Source organism: Vipera ursinii, assembly GCF_947247035.1.
Source record: "Vipera ursinii genome assembly, chromosome: 8".
NCBI lineage: Eukaryota > Metazoa > Chordata > Lepidosauria > Squamata > Viperidae > Vipera > Vipera ursinii.
The window spans coordinates 1,915,656-1,938,543 of record NC_139519.1 but is presented as its reverse complement, the minus strand read 5'-3'; the positions used below and the strand labels follow the sequence as shown (position 1 = coordinate 1,938,543).

Here is a 22,888-nt window from a genome sequence, read left to right as displayed (position 1 = left end):
CGGCTTGCCTCTAGAAGTTGTGGGTACTCCATCACTGGGGGTTTTCAAGAAGAGACTGGACAGCCGTTTGTCTGAAATGGTATACGGTCTCCTGTCTGAGCAGGGGGTTGGGGTAGAAGACCTTCAGCTCGCTTCCAACTCTGTAAATTCCTACTACACTTTTCAGAATTCTGTATTTATCACAGACCAGCATTTACAGAGGTTTTCCAGGAATCCATTTAAGCATTTGTTTCCTTGACCTTGCCCAGCTGCCTGAGTCCTGACAGGAATGTTTTATACCTGTTTAAGAAGGCTGACAGACAAGGGAAGAGACGGGTGTTCCAGCAGCCTGAAGTGGGGGGTGCTTCATGCCCAGGGAGTAGCAGATTCCATCAAAACAAACAAAATGCAAAATATCAAAGCCTCAGAGGAAACGTTACCTAACTACCAAATATCACAGAAGGTATGAGATACTGTATATCTGAACAAGGACAAAAATCAAACAGGATTTTAGAAAAGTAGAAAAATGAAGGGAATCTCTTAGACAGGAATGATAAGGCAAACACAAAGATTGGCTGGAGAAGCATATGAAGAAGAAAAGGTGATCAATGTATAGAACAACTAGAAAGATTTCCTATCTCTGCTTGGTACTCAAGTACCATTGTTGAGCTAAAGCCAGAGGGTTTGGGAAATGAAGTTAACAAGCCCTGGGAAATCGGGCTAAGAAAGCTGTGGGAACTGTTTCACAACACCGAAAGTCGATGCCCACAGTTTATAATCCAGTGGGGAAAGCGAAGGGATGCTCAGTCTACCAAGCAGCTGCATTCCTCATGTTCCCACAAGACAACGATCCTGACTTTCTCAATCCAGGTTTCCAGAATACCTGGAGCTGGTTTCCAAAGAGAAAAGCACTGGGATCACGCTCTCCACAAGCCCCAACAGATGAGAAAATAGCAATAGCCCTTAGACTTACATACCGCAGAGTCAGCCTATGGCCCCCAACATCTGGGTCCTCATTTTACTGACCTCGAAAGGATGGAAGGCTGGGTCAATCTTGGTAAGTACTTAGTAAATAGTAAGAGTATCAATTATTGATTATTCTATGACTTTTGGCTGTAGTCCACACGGACTATAGTTCTTAAAAACATGGGCATACTGGACTACCTCATTTGCAAGCTAAAGAATTTATTTATTTATTTATTTATTTATTTATTGATGGGATTTATATCCCGCCCTATCTCCAGAAGGACTCAGGGCGGCTAACAGCAAAACATATAATAGGTACAGAAATCAAGATAGAAATAAAATTGAGAACATCTGTGCAATAAATTAAAATTAGAGAATTTAAAAAAATAAATTAAAAATACTAAATATAAATTAATTAAAATGCCTGTCAGTCTAGGTCAGTGGAACAGGAGTGTTTTGAGGCCGCGGCGAAAGGATTGGAGGTTTTGGGCCATCCGAAGCTCAGGGGGGAGCTGATTCCATAGGGCTGGCGCTCCCACAGAGAAGGCCCTCCCCCTGGGGGTCGCCAGCCGACATTGCCTAGCTGATGGTACCCTGAGGAGGCCTTCTCTGTGTGAGTGTACTGGACGATGGGAATTTGTTCCCGGCAGCAGATGGTCCTGCAAGTATCCCAGACCTAAGCCATGTAGCGCTTTAAAGGTAAGTACCAGCACCTTAAATCTCACCCGGAGGGCAACCGGTAGCCAATGCAGCTCACGCAGGAGGGGTGTAATATGGGAGTATCGGGGTGCTCCCATCACAACCCGTGCAGCTGCATTCTGCACCAGCTGAAGCCTCCGGGTGGTCTTCAAGGGCAGCCCCATGTAGAGAGCATTACAGTAATCAATATGGGAGGTAACGAGTGCGTGGGTGACTGTACGTAGGGCATCTCGGCCCAAAAAGGGGCGCAATTGGTATATAAGACGAATCTGTGCAAATGCCCCCCTAGCCACGGCTCCAATATGATCTTCAAAACTGAGTCGTGAATCTAGGAGGACGCCCAGATTGCGTGCTCTATCAATGGGAGGTAACATCTCTCCTCCAATAGTCAGAGATGGAATCTCTTGGACTAAACGAGATGACGGTATGTACAGCCACTCAGTCTTGGCCGGGTTGAGTCAAAGCCTGTTTTCTCCCATCCAAATCTGTTCCGCTTCCAGGCAACGGGACATCACATCGAGGGCATCACTGGGTTGGTTCGGGGTGGAGATGAATAGCTGGGTATCATCAGCATATTGATGATATTTCACCCCGAAGCTACGGATGATCTCTCCCAGCGGCTTCATATAGATGTTGAACAGGAGGGGCGAGAGCCCCGAACCCTGAGGCACTCCACAATTAAGAGGCCTAGGGCTTGACCTCTGCCCTCCTGTCAACACCGTCTGCGAACGGTCCGAGAGGTAGGAGGAGAACCACTGCAGAACGGTGCCTCCCACTCCCAGCACCTCAAGACAACGCAGTAAGATACCATGGTCGATGGTATCAAAAGCCGCTGATAGATCTAATAGGACCAGGACAGAGGAATAACCTCTATCTCGGGCCCGCCAGAGATCATTCACCAGCGCGACCAATGCCGTCTCCGTGCTGTGCCCGGGTCTGAAACCCGATTGGTACGGATCTAGGTATTCAGCTTCCTCCAGGTTCAAAGGGAGCTGTCGTGCCACCACGCTCTCAACGACCTTTGCAAGGAAGCGAAGGTTGGAGACAGGACGGAAGTTGTTTAAAACAGCTGGGTCCAGTGCCGGTTTCTTGAGGAGGGGCCTTACCACCGCCTCTTTCAAGGCAGCAGGGAAGTACCCTTCACTCAGTGAGGCATTGATAATTTGCATGCTGATCAGAAAGCAACAGCTAGAACAAAATATAGAGTAACTAACTGCTTCAAATGAAGTATATCAAGATTGCATACTACCTATTACACGGATATGTGAAACATTTTGAGAAAAGCTAGATTGAAAGAAAAAAAGAAATTGAAATTAAGTTTGTTGGAAGAAATATTCTGAGGAATGTTGCGAGATGCAAGGACTCTCCCGGTCACAGCATATGGCTGTGAAAGTTGGGCAATTGATAGGATGAATAAAGAAAAACAGCCCTTTGAATTGAAGAAAGGGATGGGGAGTGTCTTGAATTGCCAGAAGAACAAATAGTTGGAGCAAAGCCACACAACTCACTGGAAGCATTAGAAACCAAGCTACAGTTTAAATATCTTGGAAATTGGAAGCAAGCGCCTTGGAGGAAGACCATCCTGAAGCGAGATACTGACTGCAAGGCACTCATCGCGACCAGGCATGTGTGCTTGCAAGCAGTTACTGACGAGACGATCCTGGCAAACTGCTGGCCTCTGGGCTAGGAAGAGTAAAAGGCAGCTAAGCATTTTCAGCAGAATAGTCACTTCATCCTCAAACAATATTGAGAGTGAGGAGATGAAAAGTTCTACAATAATTTCCTGGGGACAAAAATCGCTTCTTGCGACCTGTGTGTAAATATTCCAGGCAAGGGTTTTAGCCTTACGTATATCAGGCAACGGCAAGGAAATAACAGGCAGCAGACAAAAAGCAGAGCTGCTTAACTCGGTCTTAATGCAAAAAGAAATTACCGTATATACTTGAGTATAAGCCGACTCGAGTATAAGCCGAGACCCCCAATTTCACCCCCAAAAACTGGAAAAAGTTGTTGACTCGAGTATAAGCCGATCCGCCATTCTGCAAGCCTCTGCCGCCAGCAGAGGCTCGATCCGCCATTTTGCAAGCCTGAATACACAGGAATACCCTGTGTGGCCGCGGCTCTCGGGGAAGCCCTGGCTGTCAGCTTTCTCGCTCCACGCTGCCATTCGGGGCCCGCGCGTTCCCCGGGCAAATCGCGGCGCCCAGCAGGCGAGGAAACGCCCGCTCCAGTCGTCCCCCCTTCCCTCAGGAGACGCGAAGCAAGTGACCGCCCGGAGCTTACCGAGGACTTGCTTCGGTGCTTCCAGGATCGCGCGCACCTCTCCCAAGCCGCCGCCGTCCGGAGACCTGCCGAAGTTTGGGGAGGTTTGGGGAGGTGCGCGCGCACCTCCCCAAACGTCGGCAGGTCTCCGGACCTCTGCGCCCTGCCTGCCTGCTTCTTTCCGCAGCGGAAAGAAGCAGGCAGGCAGGGCGCGGAGGAACGGACACCTGCCGACGTTTGGGGAGGTTTGGGCGCCTCCCCAAACCTCCCCAAACGTCGCCGGGTCTCCGTTTCTCTGCGCCCTGCCTGCCTGCTTCTTTCCACAGCGGAAAGAAGCAGGCAGGCAGGGCGCGGAGGAACGGACACCTGCCGACGTTTGGGGAGGTTTGGGCGCCTCCCCAAACCTCCCCAAACGTCGCCGGGTCTCCGTTCCTCCGCGCCCTGCCTGCCTGCTTCTTTCCGCTGTGGAAAGAAGCAGGCAGGCAGGGTGCAGAGGAACGGAGACCCGGCGACGTTTGGGGAGGTTTGGGGAGGCGCCCAAACCTCCCCAAACGTCGGCAGGTCTGCGCGGAGGAACGGAGACCTGGGGAGGTTTGGGGAGGTGCCCAAACCTCCCCAAACGTCAGCAGGAGGAACGAAGACCTGCCAACGTTTGGGGAGGTTTGGGGAGGTGCCCAAACCTCCCCAAACGTCGGCAGGAGGAACGAAGACCTGCCGACGTTTGGGGAGGTTTGGGGAGGCGCCCAAACCTCCCTAAACGTCGGCAGGTCTGCGCGGAGGAAAGGAGACCTGGGGAGGTTTGGGGAGGCGCCCAAACCTCCCCAAACGTCGGCAGGAGGAACGGAGACCTGCCGACGTTTGGGGAGGTTTGGGGAGGCGCCCAAACCTCCCCAAACGTCGGCAGGTCTCCGTTCCTCCGCGCCCTGCCTGCCTGCTTCTTTTCGCTGCGGAAAGAAGCAGGCAGGCAGGGCGCGGAGGAACGGAGACCTGCCGACGTTTGGGGAGGTTTGGGGAGGTGCGCGCGCACCTCCCCAAACCTCCCCAAACTTCGGCAGGTCTCGGACGGCGGTGGCTTGGGAGAGGTGCGCGCGATCCCGGAAGCACCAAAGCCTCGGCCGCGCACAAGTCCTCGGTAAGTTTTTTTGTTGACTGGAGTATAAGCCGAAGTGGAATTTTTCAGCCCAAAAAGTGGGCTGAAAAATTCGGCTTATACTCAAGTATATACGGTATATCCCAACCTACCAAAAACATAACTGAAAAAGACAGACTAGAAAAATAAGCAAGAAAATAGCAAGAGAACACCTGTCTGATCTTGATGAATATAAATCCCCAGGACCTGATGGATTACATCCCAGAGTTCTGAAAGAGCTGGCAGCTGTCATCTCAGAGACATCTGAACCATATCTTTCAAAAATCCTGGAGAACTACCAGAGGACTGGAAAAGAGCTGACGTGGTTCCCATCTTCAAAAAAAAGGGGGGGAAGACAGACTCAGGAAACTACAGATCAATCAGTCTAACATCAATACCTGGGAAGATCCTGGAAAAGATTAAAAAAAAAAGATCTGCGAACATCTACAAACAAGTAATAATTAGAAGCCAGCACAGATTTGTTAAAAACAGATCATGCCAAACCAATCTCATTTCATTCTTTGACCAAGTGACTAAATTAGTAGACCAGCAAAATGCTGTGGACATAGTATACTTAGACTCCGGCAATACATTCAACAAAGTAGACCACAACCGCTTCTTGGAAAGCTAGAAAAAAGTGGGATAGACAACACCACCATCAGACAGATTTGTAACTGGCTGACAAACGGTACTCAACAAGTAGTCCTTAATGGTACTATGTCTAATGGAGGGAAGTAAGCAATGGGGTACCCCAAGGTTACGTCTTAGGCCCAGTACTCTTCAATATCTTTATAAAAGATTTAGATGAAGGAATAGAAGGGGAGCTTATCAAATCTGCATATGACACTAAGCTGGCAGGAATAGCCAACACCCTAGATGATAGGCTCCAGATCCAGATAGATAGGGCCCAGTGTTCACATCTGTCAAAATCCAACAAAATAAAATTCAGTGTAGAGAAAAGTAAAGTCTTACACTTAGGCAAGAAAAACCAAAAATACATATATAGATTGGGTGAATCCAGGCTTAATAGCAGAAACTGAGAGGGATCTTGGAGCCTTAAGTAGACAATCAAATATGAGTGAATAGTGTGCGGCGGCAGCCAAAAACCAACGCAATCTTAAGTTGCATTAACAGAGGGATTCAATCTAGATCACATGAGGTACTAATATCACTCTATAAAGCCTTAATAAGATCACACCTAGAATATTGCAACCAGTTTTGGTCTCCACACTATAAAAAAGATGTTGAGACTCTAGAAAAAGTGCAGAGAAGAGCAACAAAGATGATCAGGGGACTGGAGGCTAAAGCATATGAGGAACGGTTAAAGGAACTGGGCATGGCTACTCTAGTGAAGAGAAGGACCAGGGGAGACATGACAGCAGTCTTCCAATATTTGAGGGGCTTTCACAGACAGGAGGGGGGTCAAGCTATTCTCCAAAGGGCCTGAAGGCCAGACAAGGATTCAAACTAAATATAAGGAGAAATTTTCTGACAGTGAGAACAATCAACCAAGGGAACAGATTGCATTCAGATGTTGGGGGTACTTCATCCCTGGAAGCTTTCAAGAAGAGACTGGACTGACATCTGTCAGAAATGGGCAGGGGGTTGGACTAGATGACCTACAAGGTCCCTTCCGACCTGTGATTCTCATTTTAATTCTAACTCAAGGGCGATGATGTGGAGCTGCTTTCAGAAACACCCCCCGAGTCCTGCCCTCCTTGTCCTGACCTGTTGAATCATCTCTGGGTGCTGTTGCATGATGTGGAGGAACCGATCGCTCTCCTGGGTCAAGGGGGCAGATCTCTTTTTGGTGCTGCGGGAGAGCTGCTTGAAGAGATAAGTGACAATGTGGTCTAAACAGGAGCAGCATCCAGTGCAAACCATGGTATCTGCCAGGAAAAGAGGAATGAGGCCAGTTACGCCAGGTCAAAAATGCCTATTTCATTAGCTGGATCATTTCCTTGGCCAAAAAACCTGGATGAGCAGTAGCAGCCTCAGGCCAACCAAGCCCGCTGTGACCATTGTGCACTCTTATTCTCCTGGCATGATTTCTTAAACCCTTCAGGTCCTTGGACAGGTTGTATGCCTTGTTCATATCTTAAGACAAAGCATTACTTGTCTTAAGTTTCATTGTACGTACAGATAATTTTGCTAAGCCATACGATTCTTTGAGAGCAACCCAGAAGTGAATAGGTCTCAGGTGTTGCGGAATTCTCATTAAAAGGGTTCTATGATCAAACCTTGCAAGGTTATCATGCAGTATCAGCAGTGGCTATAACAGCTGAAAACCCACCAAAATGATCAGTGTGAACCCCTCCTTCACAAACCTTTGTCCTCCTCAAGGGCTGATGGCTAGTCAGTTGAGGCTGCCAAATCTTCCTGAGAAAGCTAATGGAGGGATAAAGATCCAATTGCTTGGGATTGCTCTGTCACTCACTTTGCCACAAGAGATTAAGTAAATGTAAGGCTAATCCTTATATCAAAATGAAGACACCAAACCAGGAACTGCGAGGGAATTAAGGAAAGATTTAGATGTTCTACTGTGCATTATGTCTAAGCCAGGTAATGTTGGTGTCTACATTCCTTTGCTGCTGCTGGAGAACAAAACCCCAGGGCGCCTGTTGGCCCTGACGGTTAAGACTTTTGTAGCCCTTCCTCAGCTCTCAAGAAGAGCCCTCAAACTTCCAAATAACGATTGTTGCACTCACCTAGTGCTGTGAGACCTTCTGAAATGGAAGATAGAATATACATGATTACATGTGGCTCCAGGCTAGCTATAAAATTCATGTGATCTTGAGTAAGAACTTCCAGTAAAGAATAGTAGGACTGGCTGAGTTTAGGATAATCCTGAAAAAAGATAAAGGGATTAGGAGAACTTTCAGACGAGTTTTGTGGGCCCAGAATGTGTGACAAATTCAGACATGCTGAGGTTGGGGAGCATTCAGACGTATTACTCCCCCCCCCCGGCAATCCCAATATCAGAAGCAGTGATTTTCCAAACATCTTTACTTTTATAACCACTGAAGGTACAGCTTCCAATTTATTGACAAATTATCTGCATATAGTGTAACCGTTCTTGAATTCCTAGACCAGAGAGGTAGAGCTGTTATCATGCCAGGCCCCCATCTCACAGGTTTCACGACCTGACCATCCAGTGCTATTTTATATATATCCTTGGGGTTTTATATCATGTGACTGTTTAACTCAGAATTCTTTCAATCTCATTATTAAAGATTTTGACAACTGACAATTGCTTGGAGAGCCGGTTGCGGTCGTGGCTAGGTGAACCTTTGTGCAATTTTGTGTTGTGTGCCAGTTGTGCCGCTTCCCGGATCAGAGGTTCCTGTGCTCAGTCACTCAGGCCCAATCATCTCGCTTCTGGACTGCATGGGACCACTCCTGAGCAAGACACACTGGTTGCTGGTTTGCTCCTCGGCCCAATACAAGCTGTGGGTCATCGTCTTTATGGCACAGGGCCAGGGTAGCTGGGGGACCACCTCACCCTAGCAGGACTGGCCCACCTCACTCACCCCTGCAGGAGGAGGATGCGCTGGACCGTCAACCCAGGGACTCCAACTGGCTGGTCCCAGGAGAAGGGCCTGAAAATCTGATTGGCCTGGAGCCCTGATGGGGCGTTCCATGCTGGATTAAAAGACTCCACCTCTAACCGCTCCTACTTTTGTACCTTCCTTAGCAAAGTCTTGTTGATTTTAATGTTAATATTTATTTCTTTAATATTTTATAATGTTCTTTTTATCTTGCTGTAAGCTGCCTAGAGTCACCTGATAAGATCGGCGGCATAATAAATAAAATTATGCAGTAAGTATGAAAAGCACAATACAACTTGTCCCACATAGCAATCACTAGGAATACCCTAAATCAAATACAGGCAGTCCTCAACTTACGACCACAATTGAGCCCAAAATTTCATTTACTAAGCAAGAAAGTTGTTAAGTAAGTTTTGCCCCATCTTATGACCTTTTTTGTCATTGTGAAATGAATCAATGCAGTTGCTGAGTTAGTAACAATCTGGCTTCCCCACTGACTTAGCTTGTCAGAAGGTCACAAAAGGGGATCATACGACCCCGGGATCACACAACAGACCAGTTGCTGAGCAGGTGGCTTCTGATCACGTGACCATGAGAATGCTGCAACAGTTTTAAGTGTAATAAAAGGTCATGTCACTTTGTTCAGTATCGTTGTAACTTCAAATGGTCACTAAACGAATGGTGGTAATTCGAGGACTACCTGCCTGCCTCTTCCTAGGATCACAGGCCAATCTGGCATCAGCTCATCCACTGCTGGGACACAGCAGGGAAGAGACGGACTTTTGACCCTCACTTTCAGCACTGTATCTGAGCCTTGCAGTGCTGCATTTGGCAAAAGTGAAAGTACGGCAGCAGCCCTCATCTTACACCTCAAGCAGTCCCTCCACCCCAGGGCAAACTGCTGTGGGGTGCAATCATGCCCCAGTCCCTCAGCCAGGGCAACGACAGCTGCTGCCACTTTCTCAAGAAGCAACCCAGTGCCAGAATGGGCAAAGATTAATTTGTAGCCCAGCTGCCATTATGAGGGAGGCCAAGTTAGGACGCCACCATTATGTAAGGCTAGCAGCAGAGGGGAACAATTCCAGAAAAGTCAAGCGGGAGGGGAGGATGGCAGGGACCGGAGTCACTGTGCATTCTCACCAGCAGGTCACTGTGTGGGATGGAGAGCAGGAGCTTGATGAAAGTTTGCAAGGCGTTGTCGAGGGCATCGTCCCCGTAGAGGCGGAAGACACCAAAGTTGACGTAGCTGCCGCTCAGGGCGGCTTTTAGCATGGAGAAGCAGATGGAAACCCCCTTTAGCTTCAAGGCATAAACTTGATCTTTTGGAACTTCCCCCAAAGTGAGGATACGGTTTCCTGCATAAAACAAGGCAGATATCTCAAAAACATTCCTTCAAAGGATAGTTTACCTGTGTGGCTCCTGGAAAAATGGAAGATGAAAAAGCCAAGAGACAGTCTTCAGAGAATCTTACTGGAACCACAAAAGAGTTGCATTTGGTCAAGTCTACTCAAAGCCGCATCGCCTTGGCACAGGTGCAAATGGCAATAGCAACAGCGCTTAGACTTTACAGCCCTGCCTAAGTGGTTTACAAATGTCAGTCTATGGGCCCCAACAATCTGGGTCCTCATTTTACCACCCTGGGAAGGATGGAAGGCTGAGTCAACCTTGAGCCCATCAGGATCGAACTCCTGGCAGTGGGCAGAGTCAGCCTGCAATGCTGCATTCTAACCCCTGCACCACCAGGGCTCCTCAGCAAAGCAAAGCAAAGCAAAGCAAAGCAAAGCAAAGCAAAGCAAAGCAAAGCAAAGCAAAGCAAAGCAAAGCAAAGCAAAGCAAAGCAAAGGCCAAGTTCTGTTAAACTCGACAAGGCTTCAAGGGAGAGCAGCTCTCGGCCTAGCTTTCTTTCCCCTTTCCCGTTGAAGACCTTTCCAAAGGAGATGCTCTTTGGCTGTCCCCCTGCCAATTCAGAGCCACAGCAGCAAGTGGGCCAGGCAGTCCTGGGCAAAGCTCCCTTCCAATCTGACCCAGTTCAACGGCTGTGAAGGAGAAGGTACCCACCGTAGGTCGTTATCATTTTACTGGTCTCCCGAAAGAGCAGGATGCCATTTGGGGAGGAGACATCGAACTGCAGCCTCTGGGACCTGAAAGCAAGTGAGAATAGAATAGAGCTGAAAGGGACCTTGGAGGTCTTCTAGTCCAACCCCCTGCTCAAGCAGGAGAACGTATACCATCTCAAAAAGGTGACTGTCCAGTCTCTTCTTGAGAATTTCCAGTGATGGAGCACCCACGATTTCTGGTGGCAAGCTGTTCCAATGGTTGATTGTCCTCACTGTCAGGAAGTTTCTCCTTAATTCCAGGTTGCTTCTCTCTTTGGTCAGTTTCCAACCAGTTTCTTGTCCTGCCCTCTGGTGCACAACCTGACCCCCCTCTGTCTTATGGCAGCCCCTCAGATACTGGAATACTGCTGTCATGTCTCCCCTATTTCTTCTTTTCTTTAGACTGGCCAAACCCAAGTCCTGCAGCCATTCTTTGTATGTTTTGGTCTCCAGGTCTTTGATTATCTTAGTTGCTCTTCTCTGATTTTTTTCCTAACTCTCAACATCTTTTTTGAGATATGGTGACCAAAATTGGTTGCAGTAGTCCAGGTGTAGTCTTACTAGGGCTTTATAAAGCCTTGGCTGAGACATGCTATCTGAGTGGACAGCCCAAGCCCAGAGCAGCCAGAGAGGTGGCCCTGGGTTCTAAACAAGGATGCCGTGTGGGTAAGCTTCAGGCATAAAGCTACCTTCTATGGATTTTTAGCATTCTTTTGAAAAGCGTTATACAGTATTTAGTGGCTGTTTCCACTTCACTTACTGAATGCCGTAACATCTGAGAGGACAGTCTCTGGCTGCCTTCCCCTCGCAAAGAAAGGGTGGGTGGGTCCAGGAAAGGTCACTGCCATGGACTCTGGCCATGGAACCTGCCTGAGGCCAAGGACTTGCAAACACCAGGCCTCTTCTTGTTTGGGTTGTTCCTGTCTGCACTCCTATCTTTTATGGGCTCCAAAGTTGTTTTACTACCAAGTACCGTATTTTTCGGACCATAAGACGCACCCAGTTTTTAAAGCAGGAAAACAAGAAAAAAAAATTCTTTCTCCTTCTCTCTCTCTCCCTCTTTCTCTCCCTCCCTCTCTCATTGTCCCTTCCTTCCTTCCTTCCTTCCTTCCTTCCTTCCTTCCCTCCCTCTTTGTCCTTTCCTCTCTGCATTAGAGCAGTACCCGCGGAGGCGGCCCTGCAGCCCGGCTTTCTCTTGCAGAAAGCAAGCTGAAACGGAGAGAGGGAGATTGCCAGAAATGCGAATTGGCCGATCTCGCACTCCTGCAAACTCCCTCGCTCGGTTTCAGCTTCCCTTGCTACAAGAGAAAGCAGGCTGAAACGAGGCAGATTGCAGCAGCGCGAGATCAGCCGATTCGCATTCCAGGCAATCTCCCTCACTCAGTTTCAGCCTGCTTTCTCTTGCAGCAAGGGAAGCTGAAACCGAGCGAGGGAGAGTACAGGAGCGTGAGATCGGCCTTTCTCAGCACGTGCCGATTTGTGCTCCTGGCAATCTCCCTTGCTTTCCACTTGCGGAGGTTGGGGCTGGCCATACGGATCACCTTCGGACCATAAGACGCACCTTCGTTTCTCCCCCCCCCCTTTTGGGAAAAAAAGTGCGTCTTATGGTCCGAAAAATACGGTAGTTCTTTAGGAGCTGTCTGAAGGTACTGGAAATTCATCCCAGCACTTTCAACAAAGATCTCATCAATATTTATGTTTCCTAGAGCTAATAATTACAGTGTTCTCTTTTCATACCACCTCTCTCCTCTGCCTGTCTGTCCCTGTAGGACAGCCTTACTTCAGGTACCCAAGGAGGCCACTTAGAGTCCACTTACCTATTGTGCACCAGCTCAGCCATCAGCTTGAGCACAGGGGTGGTGCAGGCTGGGTCATGGTACCAGAGCTCAACTGCCCGCTGCAAGATTGGCATGTAGGCTGGGTAGCTGTAAGGCTGAAGCTAAGGACCACCTGACTACTTCCAGAAGCAACTCAGACATTCATCCTTCAGGTCAGAATAGCCAAGATGGCCAGATTACTGCAAAGATGACCACCACAGACTCAGTTGGCAAATAAAGGACTTGAAGAAAAGACAAATGAATCTATTGGATCACTTCAGGCAAGAGTTAGTAAGTGTTAAGCCTTCTCCTCCTCCTCCGGCTGTCTGCCCAAATCTACATTATTTCAGCCACCTGCTCATAAATATGGGAAGCAGAATACTACAGATCATGTGCTATGTTGTCCAGGCTGGCTTTTTGACCAGCCCTGGGAAATCTAAGCATAGCACAGCAGGTGAAGCACCGTTTTCCCTTGAGCCATCGGAGAGAACTGGAGATTCCAGAATTCAGTCGTCAGCCTGGTCCCCATTCCAGGAGGCAGACAGGCACAAGAGTCAAGGATACATCCACTCGAAGAGCATCATAAAACTAGTCTTGGCGTTGAAGGCAAAGGCAATCCCCCTCAGGTCTCTCACAAGGCCAACCAGCGTCCTCTGAATGAGGGGAAAGACACAGATTAAGAGGAAAGATGCATTGCTTCATGTCCTCCATATCACAATCACCCTCCAAGCCAACTGTATTTGCTGGTCCCATAAGGAAGACCCCTCCCCCATTTCAGAGAATGCTTCCGTCAGGGATCATGGAGGAGGCCTTCTGAACTGCCTGCGCTGGGTGGAGGACCCTCCTTCCAGCTATCCAGGCTGCTCCTGCCCTGGGGTGTTTTAGGAAGACCATTGAAACTTAGCCCATTAGCAGGCCTTGAGCTTTGGGACATTTTAAAACTCTTTACTGGCTTTGGGATAGTTTTCTAATGTAATTAATGCACCTGGCGCTTACGTTTTATGCACAGATATAGACGGATCGTAGATAGATATACTGTTAAGTGTATGTAAACACACACATTTGTTGTTGTTTTTAAACTTGATTTAGAGGTCAGATATGCAAGTTTTCAGTCATCGGCAACTAGATCCCATTAAATATTGGTAACTTCTCCTCAAAAAATGGCTGAACTCCGGCCCATCTTCGCACTCCATGCCCAACAGACTCCATGCAAGACAGATAAAAATGGCTCCTAAATGGGTCAATATAGAATTGCCCTTTAATAATGCAGATTTAAAAGTTCTGCTAGGGTCAATAATGAATGCCCTTTGCTGTCAGAATAAATGAACAGATAACAGAGTTGGAAGGGAACTTTAAGGTCTTCTAGTCCAACCCCAGCTCAAGGTAGGAGTCCTTATACCACTCTGGATACATGGCTATCCAACCTCCAGTGAGGAAGCACCCACTTCTGGAGGCAAGCCATTCCGCTGATTAATTTTCTTAATGTTAGGTTGGAATAATAATCTCTTTAATAATCTTCCATTAGTTACTTCTTGTCCTTTGGAAAATAGTCAACCCACTCTTCTCTGTGACAGGCCCTCCCTCAAATATTGGAATGAAGCTTGCATATCGGCCTAACTGTGGTGAAAACAAAGGCACCTAATTTAAAATTCCAAAGGGCTGCCCTTTGCTTTAGGATGCCTTTAGCTCTGTCCCACCAAGAGGAATTACAAACTGAGGTAAAAAACTGCAAATCATTAAGATCTTGTATTAGCATTTTTCTCTATTGCAAGTGAAAGGAACCACTTGGCATAAGAACTATGAGAAAAATATTATATTTACCCAGTAATTAAAATGCAATATCCAAGCACATTATCTCTTAAATCCTGCATGCTTTGTTGATCAGGCTCCCTGATATTCTCACCATAAAGCTTAATAGTAATTTCTAAAGTAAAATAATATATTCAATTATTCATAAGTAATTTAAATTGGAGAAATATATCCTCCATGAATTTTTGATACTTTGTTTACCCATTTATATTTCACTGTTAGTTCCTTTACTTGTCTTTTAGTTTTATGTTCTTTCTCTAAAATGTCTAATTAAAAAAGATTGTAAACACCCTCAACAGTCCTCTCTCATCAATGGACCATGATTGGTGTCAGTAAGTAAAGCTTTGGAGCCAGATTATCAGCCTCAAAAGCACATAAAATCAGGGATATAAAGCCCCCTCCCCATTCTAACAAGAGCAATACTTTGAGGTAGAAAAAAATGAAATTCAGAGGAGGCAGACAAAACCAAACCCTGGCGGGGTTAGGACACAAATGCTTGCCCAGAGGGGCCAGGAGCTCAGCAGGCGCTTGGGCTCAGCGGTCCAGAGTCTGCAGCCCACTCCTCAGCCAAGCAGCAATGTCAGAAATGGGAAATGCTGGAAATATACCGTATGATCTAGGCCAGGGTATCAAAGGGAATCATTAGGAGGGACATGATAGCTGTCTTCCAGTACTTGAGGGGCTGTCACCAAGTAGAGGGGATTGACTTATTCTCTAGGGTACCTGAGGGCAGGACAAGAATAGGTGGAAGTTTGGGAAAAGCAGTTATGGGTGGAATCTTGCTAAAAATGAGATCCAATATAGACGAAAGAAATTTTCTGTCAGTGAGGGCAATTAATCAATAGAATAGCTTGTCTTGAGCAGCGGGTTGGACTAGAAGACCTCCAGGGTCCCTTCCAAGCCTATGATACTGTGTTTCAAATGGGAATCCAAATCAAGCCCCAGTTGCCCTTCCTGGGTGGACCAATGGCTTCTGTAATGGCACCCAGGAAAACTCCTTGTGTCAGAAGAGATGGATTTGAGGGCCCTTCCGACCCAATGGGTCAGCCCTCCAGGAGGAGACTCTGTTGAAATCTCCCCCAGAACGTAAAAGCCTCACGTGCCTCTTGGGAATGGAAGCCACGAAACTGCTTCTCACCTTCTGAATATTCGGCCTCTCTGGCTCCTGGCAGGAGCAATCCCAGAAAAGCCCCTCAAGGAAAAGGAAAGAGGGTAATGCAAGGGCCCCCCAAGAGAGTCCGCTGAAGGAACCTGGAACTAGTGCCAGGCCAGTGCTTCGCACAGACTGAGAGCTGGTCATTATTTAAAGGCATTTGAGGACAGTGGAGAGTGAATACAGATAGTTTTCTTTGGACATTAAAAGAAAATTAAAATAAACCCAGAAATAGATAAATCAGGAAAATTAAGTATATTTCCACTACTGATCTGACATTATTGTTCTTGTAAATCACATCTGCTTTTTTAGGGATGGACAGTGTGGCCATATGTGGAATAGGGTTCAATATATGGGCTCCCTCCCAAATGATGTATAAAAACATACTTACTGGATGGAAAAGAACCAAAATCAAAATCCTGTAAGGAGAAAACCTGAAGGGCAGGTATCTGAGCCCAGGCTGGAGGAGGCAACATCCCTGTCCGCAAGCAGAGAATCCCAAGCCTTGGACTTTTGGAGGACCGCACGCCCACTGTCCAAACATGCCAAACAGGCAGCTCCAGACCAAGATGGGCAATCCAGACCACCCAAACACTTTGGACTTCCACCCTAATGGAAGAGGGGAACTGTACTCTCGAGAGTCTGAAAGGTTCAGATGGCCTTCCTCTAGCCCACAAAGGGTTCCACACACTCCAAAGGTGAAGCTTTCTGCCCCTTCCCTACCTTTGCCTCCTGCTCATTGAAGGTGTTGGTGCTGAACATTTGTGCCACAGTTTCAAAAGCAGCAGTGAGGGGTAACATGAATTGCTCATACTGATCTTCATCCTCTCCTGGAAGAGATATGAAAAACAATGATCTTTAACAGTCCTCTGCTTTGTAATCTGGGCTAAAAATCTAAGTAATTCTTAGATCTGTCTGGTAAACCTTGGGGACTTTGATCCTCCAGGGAATTCAGATCTATGCTTGCAGTGGGCAATACCTGGAGCAAGGTAACCAGATGAACTCTTTTCACACTGAATAACCAAGCTTTATAGAAAGTTGACAGATTAAACTGTTCCTGTCTAATTAGTTATAATTAAAATGACAAGAACTTAGCAGCATGCATTTGGTAGCATGGGAATGGGTTGCAGTACCGAGGTCCACCATGAGGAGGCGCCCAAGTGCCGTATAGAAAGTAGTCCGACATCTCATATCACTCAGGTTGGATTGATTGTTAATACCCAAGAAGGAAAAGTGCTCACTCTGTTGAAGAATAAAAATCATATTAATGAGGTGAAATTCAATGGTGAAAAAAGTAAGTTTCTACATTTAGGAAAGAAAAACCGAATGCACAGGTACAGTGGAGGTGGTACCTCGCTCAACAGTAGTAACTGTGAGAGGGATTTCAGAGTCCTAGTGAACAATCACTTAAGTATGAGGCAGCAGTGCGCTGCACCTGCCAAAAAAAGCCAACACAGTGCTAAGCTGCATTAACAGAGGGATGGAATCAAGAGGACAATTAACCAGTGGAACAGCTTGCCTCCAGATGTTGTGGTTGCTTCATCACTCAAGGTTTTTATGAAGAGACAGGACAGCCACTTGTCTGAAATGATATAGGGACTCCTGCTTGAGCATGGGGCTGGACTAGAAGACCTCCAAGGTCCCTTCCAGCTCTATTCGGATTCTGTTTCTAAGATCACGTGAAATGTTAATACCCCTTTACAATGCCTTGGTAAGACCACACTTGGAATACTGCATCCAGTTTTGGTCACCACGACGTAAAAAAGATGTTGACTCTAGAAAGAGTGCAGAGAAGAGCAAAAAAGATGATCAGGGGACTGGGGGCTAAAACATATAAGGAATAGTTGCTGAAATTGGGTATGTCTAGTTTAATGACAAGAAGGACCAAGGGTGACATGTTAGCAGTCTTCCAATATCTGAGGGGCTGCCCTAAAGAAGAGGGAGTCAAGCTATTCTCCAAAGCACTGGAAGGCAGGAAAAGAAGCAACGGATGGAAACTAATCAAGGAGAGAAGCAATCGAGAACTAAGAAGAAATTTCCTGACAGAACAATTAATCAATGGAACAATTTGTCTCCAGAAGTTGTGAATGTTCCAACCCTGGAAGTTTTTAAGAGACTGGACAGCCATTTGTCTGAAATGGTATAGGGTTCCTGCCTAAGCAGGGGTAGGACTAGAAGACCTCCATGGTCCCTTCTAACTCTATTCTGTTCTGTAACAGAAACAAGATGAGTCCTTGGCATATGGGCACCATGGAAAGTCAGGCCACAAGTGCCTGCCTTCCTTGCCCTTGTATTTGCCAAGGAACTAGCATAATTGCAAACCTGGGGCTTTCCCCCTCCTTCTGGTAGAATCCAATCCAGTGCCGGTCATTGAATCTGGCCTAAAACAACTAAGTACTTTTATATTTCACAATGGATGTAAAGTAACCAAGGAGAGAAGCAATCTAGAACTAAGAACAATCAACTAATGGTTAGAGCAATCAAGCAATGGAACAGCTTGCCTTCCGAAGTTCTGAGTGCTCCATCACTGGAGGCTTTCAAAAAGAGACTGGACAGCCATTTGCCTGAAATGATATAGTCTCCTGCTCGAGCAGGGAGTTGGACTAGAAGACCTCCAAGGTCCCTTCCAACTTTTATTCTGCGTTCTATATTTCAAATATGCTTAAATCAACTTGCATTATTTATGGTACTTGACAAGCAGCGTTCCTTTGTCTGACATGCTATTTTAGGCAACCAACTCCTAGAGCAGTTTTAAACTGTATTAGACTTAATACAGGTAGTCCTTGCTTAATGACCAATCAAAATTACAATAGACTTCAAAAATGCTACTTACAACCTTCCCCAAAGTTATAATAGCCGCATTTCAACTTCCCCTCCCGCTCACATGATCCCATTTTGGGCATTTGGCAAATGGCTTGTATTTAAATCCGGTTGCAGTGTCCTGAGATTACACGACTGTGATTTGCAACTGATTTGTGTTGTTCTAGTGCTGTTCTAGAATCAAGCTTGTGTTTATATAACACACTGAACTAGTCCACATAAATGCTCTGCTACACTTAGGCCAAATATGGACAATTTTGACCTCAGACTGCTGTGTGTGTGTGTGTGTGTGTGTGTGTGTGTGTGTGTGTGTGTGTGTACGCTAATGGGCAGAAGAGGGAGGCTTTCTGAAGAGTTAAGAGTTCAGATGCCCCTGAATAGTCAAAGCATGGAGAGATGTTCTGTGGGCAACCATGTTGGAAAGTTTTTATCAGCTAGAACATGAATAGTGCACAGCCAACTACAAGAGGAATGGGCAGACAAAGTGGTTAAAATGGCAAGAGGCTAGCAGCATGTGTCCTTCCTGCCAAGGTCCATCAGGAGAGCTTTCAATCGATGGTGGTCAAAGTCAAATTGCTGCTAGGAGACACAACACTTTTTTTTGCCCAAGAAGGGCAGGATTGACAGGACTAGGATAATTTGTATGGCAATGTCTGAATCTTAACCTGCTTCCCCATGGATCTGCAGCTTCAGTCCTTCTTTCCTCTACAACAAAAGACACCCCAGCTGACAGTATTTGGAAGGCACCGCCCCCAATAAGCTTTGCCAAAGGAGTTGATAACTAACCGTGTGATTGTTCAGCATGAATTGCACAGCGCTCAGTTTCACCAGTTTCCTAACGCTGCTGTAGGTAGAAATGAGGTTAAGGAAACAAGAAGACATCAGCCTAATTAGAAAATTTCACAGGCATAACATGAAAGTAGTTCTCACACGAAATCCTGTATCCCCCTCCATGCCAGCTAAGAAATCTAGCATGCAACGGTCGGCACCGGATCTGTTGAATGGTGTTGCGGGGAGCCAAAGTCCAAAACGTCAGAAGGATCTCACCTGATTTCTCCCTTCCTCTAAGTATAGGTGTATTAAGAAGTTTAGGCATCCCTGGTAGAATTGCATCCACTCTTAATTCTGAATCTGTAAACACTTGGCACATAAACCTGCAAATTGGCAGATGGAGGACACTTTTAACTTTCTGTTTACTGAGGAATTCACTGAAACAGTTTGACCAGAGAGGGCTAAACTTGCATACGCAACAGGGCTTGTCTGCAGCTCTCCGCTTGGACAGGTGTCTCCACTTAGCAATGGCAATCAGGACCGGGAAATCCACTACTAAGCCATGCGCCCATCAAGCGTTGGGCCAAGTGACTGCGCTGGTTCACGATGGCAGTTGCAATAGTTCTAGCTGCTGTCATTAGGCGAATCCCACGTGGTTGCAGCATCCCAGGGGTCACGATCACCATTGGTGGCCTCCTCCTGGTTTCCCCATTGACTTGGCTTGCCGAAGCCAGCAGTGAAGGCCGCAAGTGGCAATCAAGTGACTGTGAGATGCTGCAACCCTAGTCATTGCAAGCCAGTTTCTGGGGACACTGCCATGGTCGCAACTCTGAGAACCATCTCAAGTCCCCTCCTGCAGCACCATTGCTACCGTCCACCTTGTGAGATGGTCCAGCAGGAAGTAGCCAGGGTTGAAGTAATTCTATTTTACTGTAAGGTTACATGAACAGATTCTTGCAGATCTGAAAGTCTATTTCTTTCCTGTCACTTTTACAGCCCAAGAAACTGGGAAGGGCTAAGCGGCCAGCTTTCCTCCGACTGCTCCCTTGCTGTGGTTTTTCCTGCTGTCTCCCAGGCCATTCCCACATGCTATTACAGTGCCTGGAAATGATTGCTGAATGAGTGGTTCCCCAATTATGGTCATGACTGCTGAGACCACTGGAGAGGACCATATAATAGTTTGGTAAACAAATGAGATAGTAGTAAAATAATGCTTAATTATCTGCTTCTCTATCTTCAACATACTGACATATTTGAACCACATTCCCCCATTCCACCCCAATTTAATCTTCATCTTATTATTATTATTATTTATTGCATTTATATACCGCCCTTTCCCTGAGGACTCAGGGCGGTTTACAGGGAATTAAAATCAACCATACAAAAGTTAAAACCCAATTAAAAAAAAATTAAATCGACCCTGTACTAATTAAAACCCCAATTAAAATGAATGTCTCCTCAGTCTGGGCCCGAGAGCTCGAAGAGCCAGGTCTTCAGGCCCCGGCGGAATGATCGGAGGTCGGGAGCAGTCCTCAGCTCCACCGGCAGCTGGTTCCAGAGGGCAGGCGCCCCCACTGAGAAGGCCCTATCCCTGGGTGTCACCCGCCGGCAATCTCTTACCGGCGGGACCCTGAGCAGACCCTCCCTGTGGGAGCGCACTGGGTGAAGGGCATTTGATGCCGGCAGCAGGTGTTCCCTCAAATACCCCGGACCCAGGCCATGTAGGGCTTTATAGGTGATAACCAGCACCTTGAATTTCACCCGGAGGGCAACCGGAAGCCAATGCAGCTCGCGGAGTAGAGGTGTTACATGGGAGTATCGGGAGACCCCCATTACAACTCGCGCGGCCGCATTCTGCACCAGTTGAAGCCTCCGAGTGGTCTTCAAGGGCAGCCCCATGTAGAGAGCGTTACAGTAGTCCAAACGGGAGGTCACAAGCGCATGAGTAACTGTGCATAGGGCGTCTCGGTCCAGATAGGGACGCAACTGGCGCACCAGGCGAACCTGTGTAAAAGACCCCCTGGTCACGGCTCCTATGTGATCTTCAAAATTGAGCCGTGAGTCCAGGAGGACGCCCAAGTTGCGAGCCCTATCAATGGGGGGTAACACCTCACCCCCCATCGTTAGAGGTGGAATAACTTGGTTAACCCGAGATGCCGATATGCACAGCCACTCAGTCTTGGCGGGGTTGAGACGAAGCCTGTTTCTCCCCATCCAGACCTGAACCGCCTCCAGGCACCGGGACATCACGGAGAGGGCATCGCTGGGTTGGTTCGGGGTGGAAAGAAAAAGTTGGGTATCATCAGCGTACTGGTGATACCCCACCCCGAAGCCACGAATTATCTCGCCCAGCGGCTTCATATAGATGTTGAACAGGAGAGGCGAGACAACCGACCCCTGAGGGACTCCACAAATGAGAGGCCTCGGGGCGGATCTCTGCCCTCCCGTCAACACCGACTGCGAGCGGCCCTGGAGGTAGGAGAACCACCGTAAAACGGTGCCTCCCACTCACAACCCCCTGAGACGCCGCAGCAGGATACCATGGTCGATGGTATCGAAAGCCGCTGAGAGATCTAATAGGACCAGGACAGAGGAGCAACCCCTGTCCCTTGCCCTCCAGAGATCATTCACCAGCGCGACCAATGCCGTCTCCGTGCTGTGTCCGGGCCTGAAACCCGATTGGTACGGGTCCAGATAATCAGTTTCCTCCAGGAACAGAGGGAGCTGATGCGCCACCACACTCTCAACAACCTTCGCCAGAAAGCGAAGGTTGGAGACTGGACGGTAGTTGTCTAAAGCAGCCGGGTCCAAAGCAGGCTTCTTGAGAAGGGGTCTCACCACCACTTCAAGGCGGCAGGGAAGACACCCTCCTTCAAAGAAGCAGTTATTACTGCATGGAACCAGCCTCGTGTTCCCTCCCGAGCCGCATAAGCTAGCCAGGAGGGGCACGGATCCAACAAACAGGTGGTGGTGCTCAGTCTCCCCATGATCCTGTCCACATCATCAGGGGAAACAGGGTTGAACTCAGTCCAGATAACGTGCTCAAGACCGCCTGATTCCTCCACATCAGACTCTGCCCAGTCAGAGTCCAGGCCGGTCCGGATCCGAGCGATTTTGTCCGCCAGATGATGACTAAACTCCTCGGCTCGTCCCTGTAAGGGATCCTCCCTCACCTCCTGGTTAAGGAGGGAGCGAGTCACCCTAAACAGGGCGGCCGGGCGATTATCTGCGGACGCGATAAGGGCGGCAAAGTAGTTAGACTTCGCCGTCCTTATCGCCGCAAGATAAGACCTTATAAAGGTTCTTAACTGCAATCGGTCGGATTCGGATCGGCTGGATCTCCAACCGCTCTCTAGACCTCGTCTCCGACGCTTCATCTCCCGGAGCTCCACAGAGAACCATGGGGCCCAACGGGATCTGCGCCGGGTCAGAGGTCGCATGGGTACAACACAGTCAAGTGCCCTGGTGGCAGCCGTTTCCCAGGCCTCCACCAGAGCATCGACTGGGCTGTGGGTAAGGGTGATAGGTATAGGCCCAAGCGCCCTCTGGAATCGATCCGGGTCCATTAGGTGCCTGGGGCGGAACCACCTGGTCGGTTCCGCCGCCCAGCAGCGGGGGGGTGGCATGACGGAAAACCAGCCTCAGGAGGTGGTGATCTGACCATGACAGAGGGGTGATGGACGGGGAGCCCCCTCCCAGATCATCCAACCACTGTCCAGACAGGAATACCAGGTCGAGAGTATGATCCCCCACATGAGTCGGGCCCTCAATAACCTGGGTCAGGCCCATGGCTGTCATGGAAGCCATGAACTCCCGAGCTAACTCCGACGACCCTCCCA

At 47.9% G+C, this 22,888-nt stretch overlaps 1 protein-coding gene across 4 annotated transcripts in view; it reads right to left on the bottom strand.

The window, feature by feature from the left end:
* The window catches only part of XPO7 (exportin 7), a 70,867-nt gene that overhangs the window by 2,709 nt on the left and 45,270 nt on the right, over positions 1–22,888 (bottom strand). For all 4 annotated transcript variants that reach the window (XM_083368667.1, XM_083368670.1, XM_083368669.1 and 1 more), the window contains 9 exons: positions 19,065–19,128; positions 16,592–16,700; positions 16,182–16,288; positions 13,061–13,149; positions 12,497–12,604; positions 10,642–10,724; positions 9,724–9,938; positions 7,744–7,882; positions 6,764–6,924 (listed from right to left, as the gene is read on the bottom strand). In XM_083368667.1, coding sequence (XP_083224793.1) covers positions 6,764–6,924; positions 7,744–7,882; positions 9,724–9,938; positions 10,642–10,724; positions 12,497–12,604; positions 13,061–13,149; positions 16,182–16,288; positions 16,592–16,700; positions 19,065–19,128 — 1,075 coding nt within the window. The remainder of the gene's footprint in view (positions 1–6,763; positions 6,925–7,743; positions 7,883–9,723; positions 9,939–10,641; positions 10,725–12,496; positions 12,605–13,060; positions 13,150–16,181; positions 16,289–16,591; positions 16,701–19,064; positions 19,129–22,888) is intronic.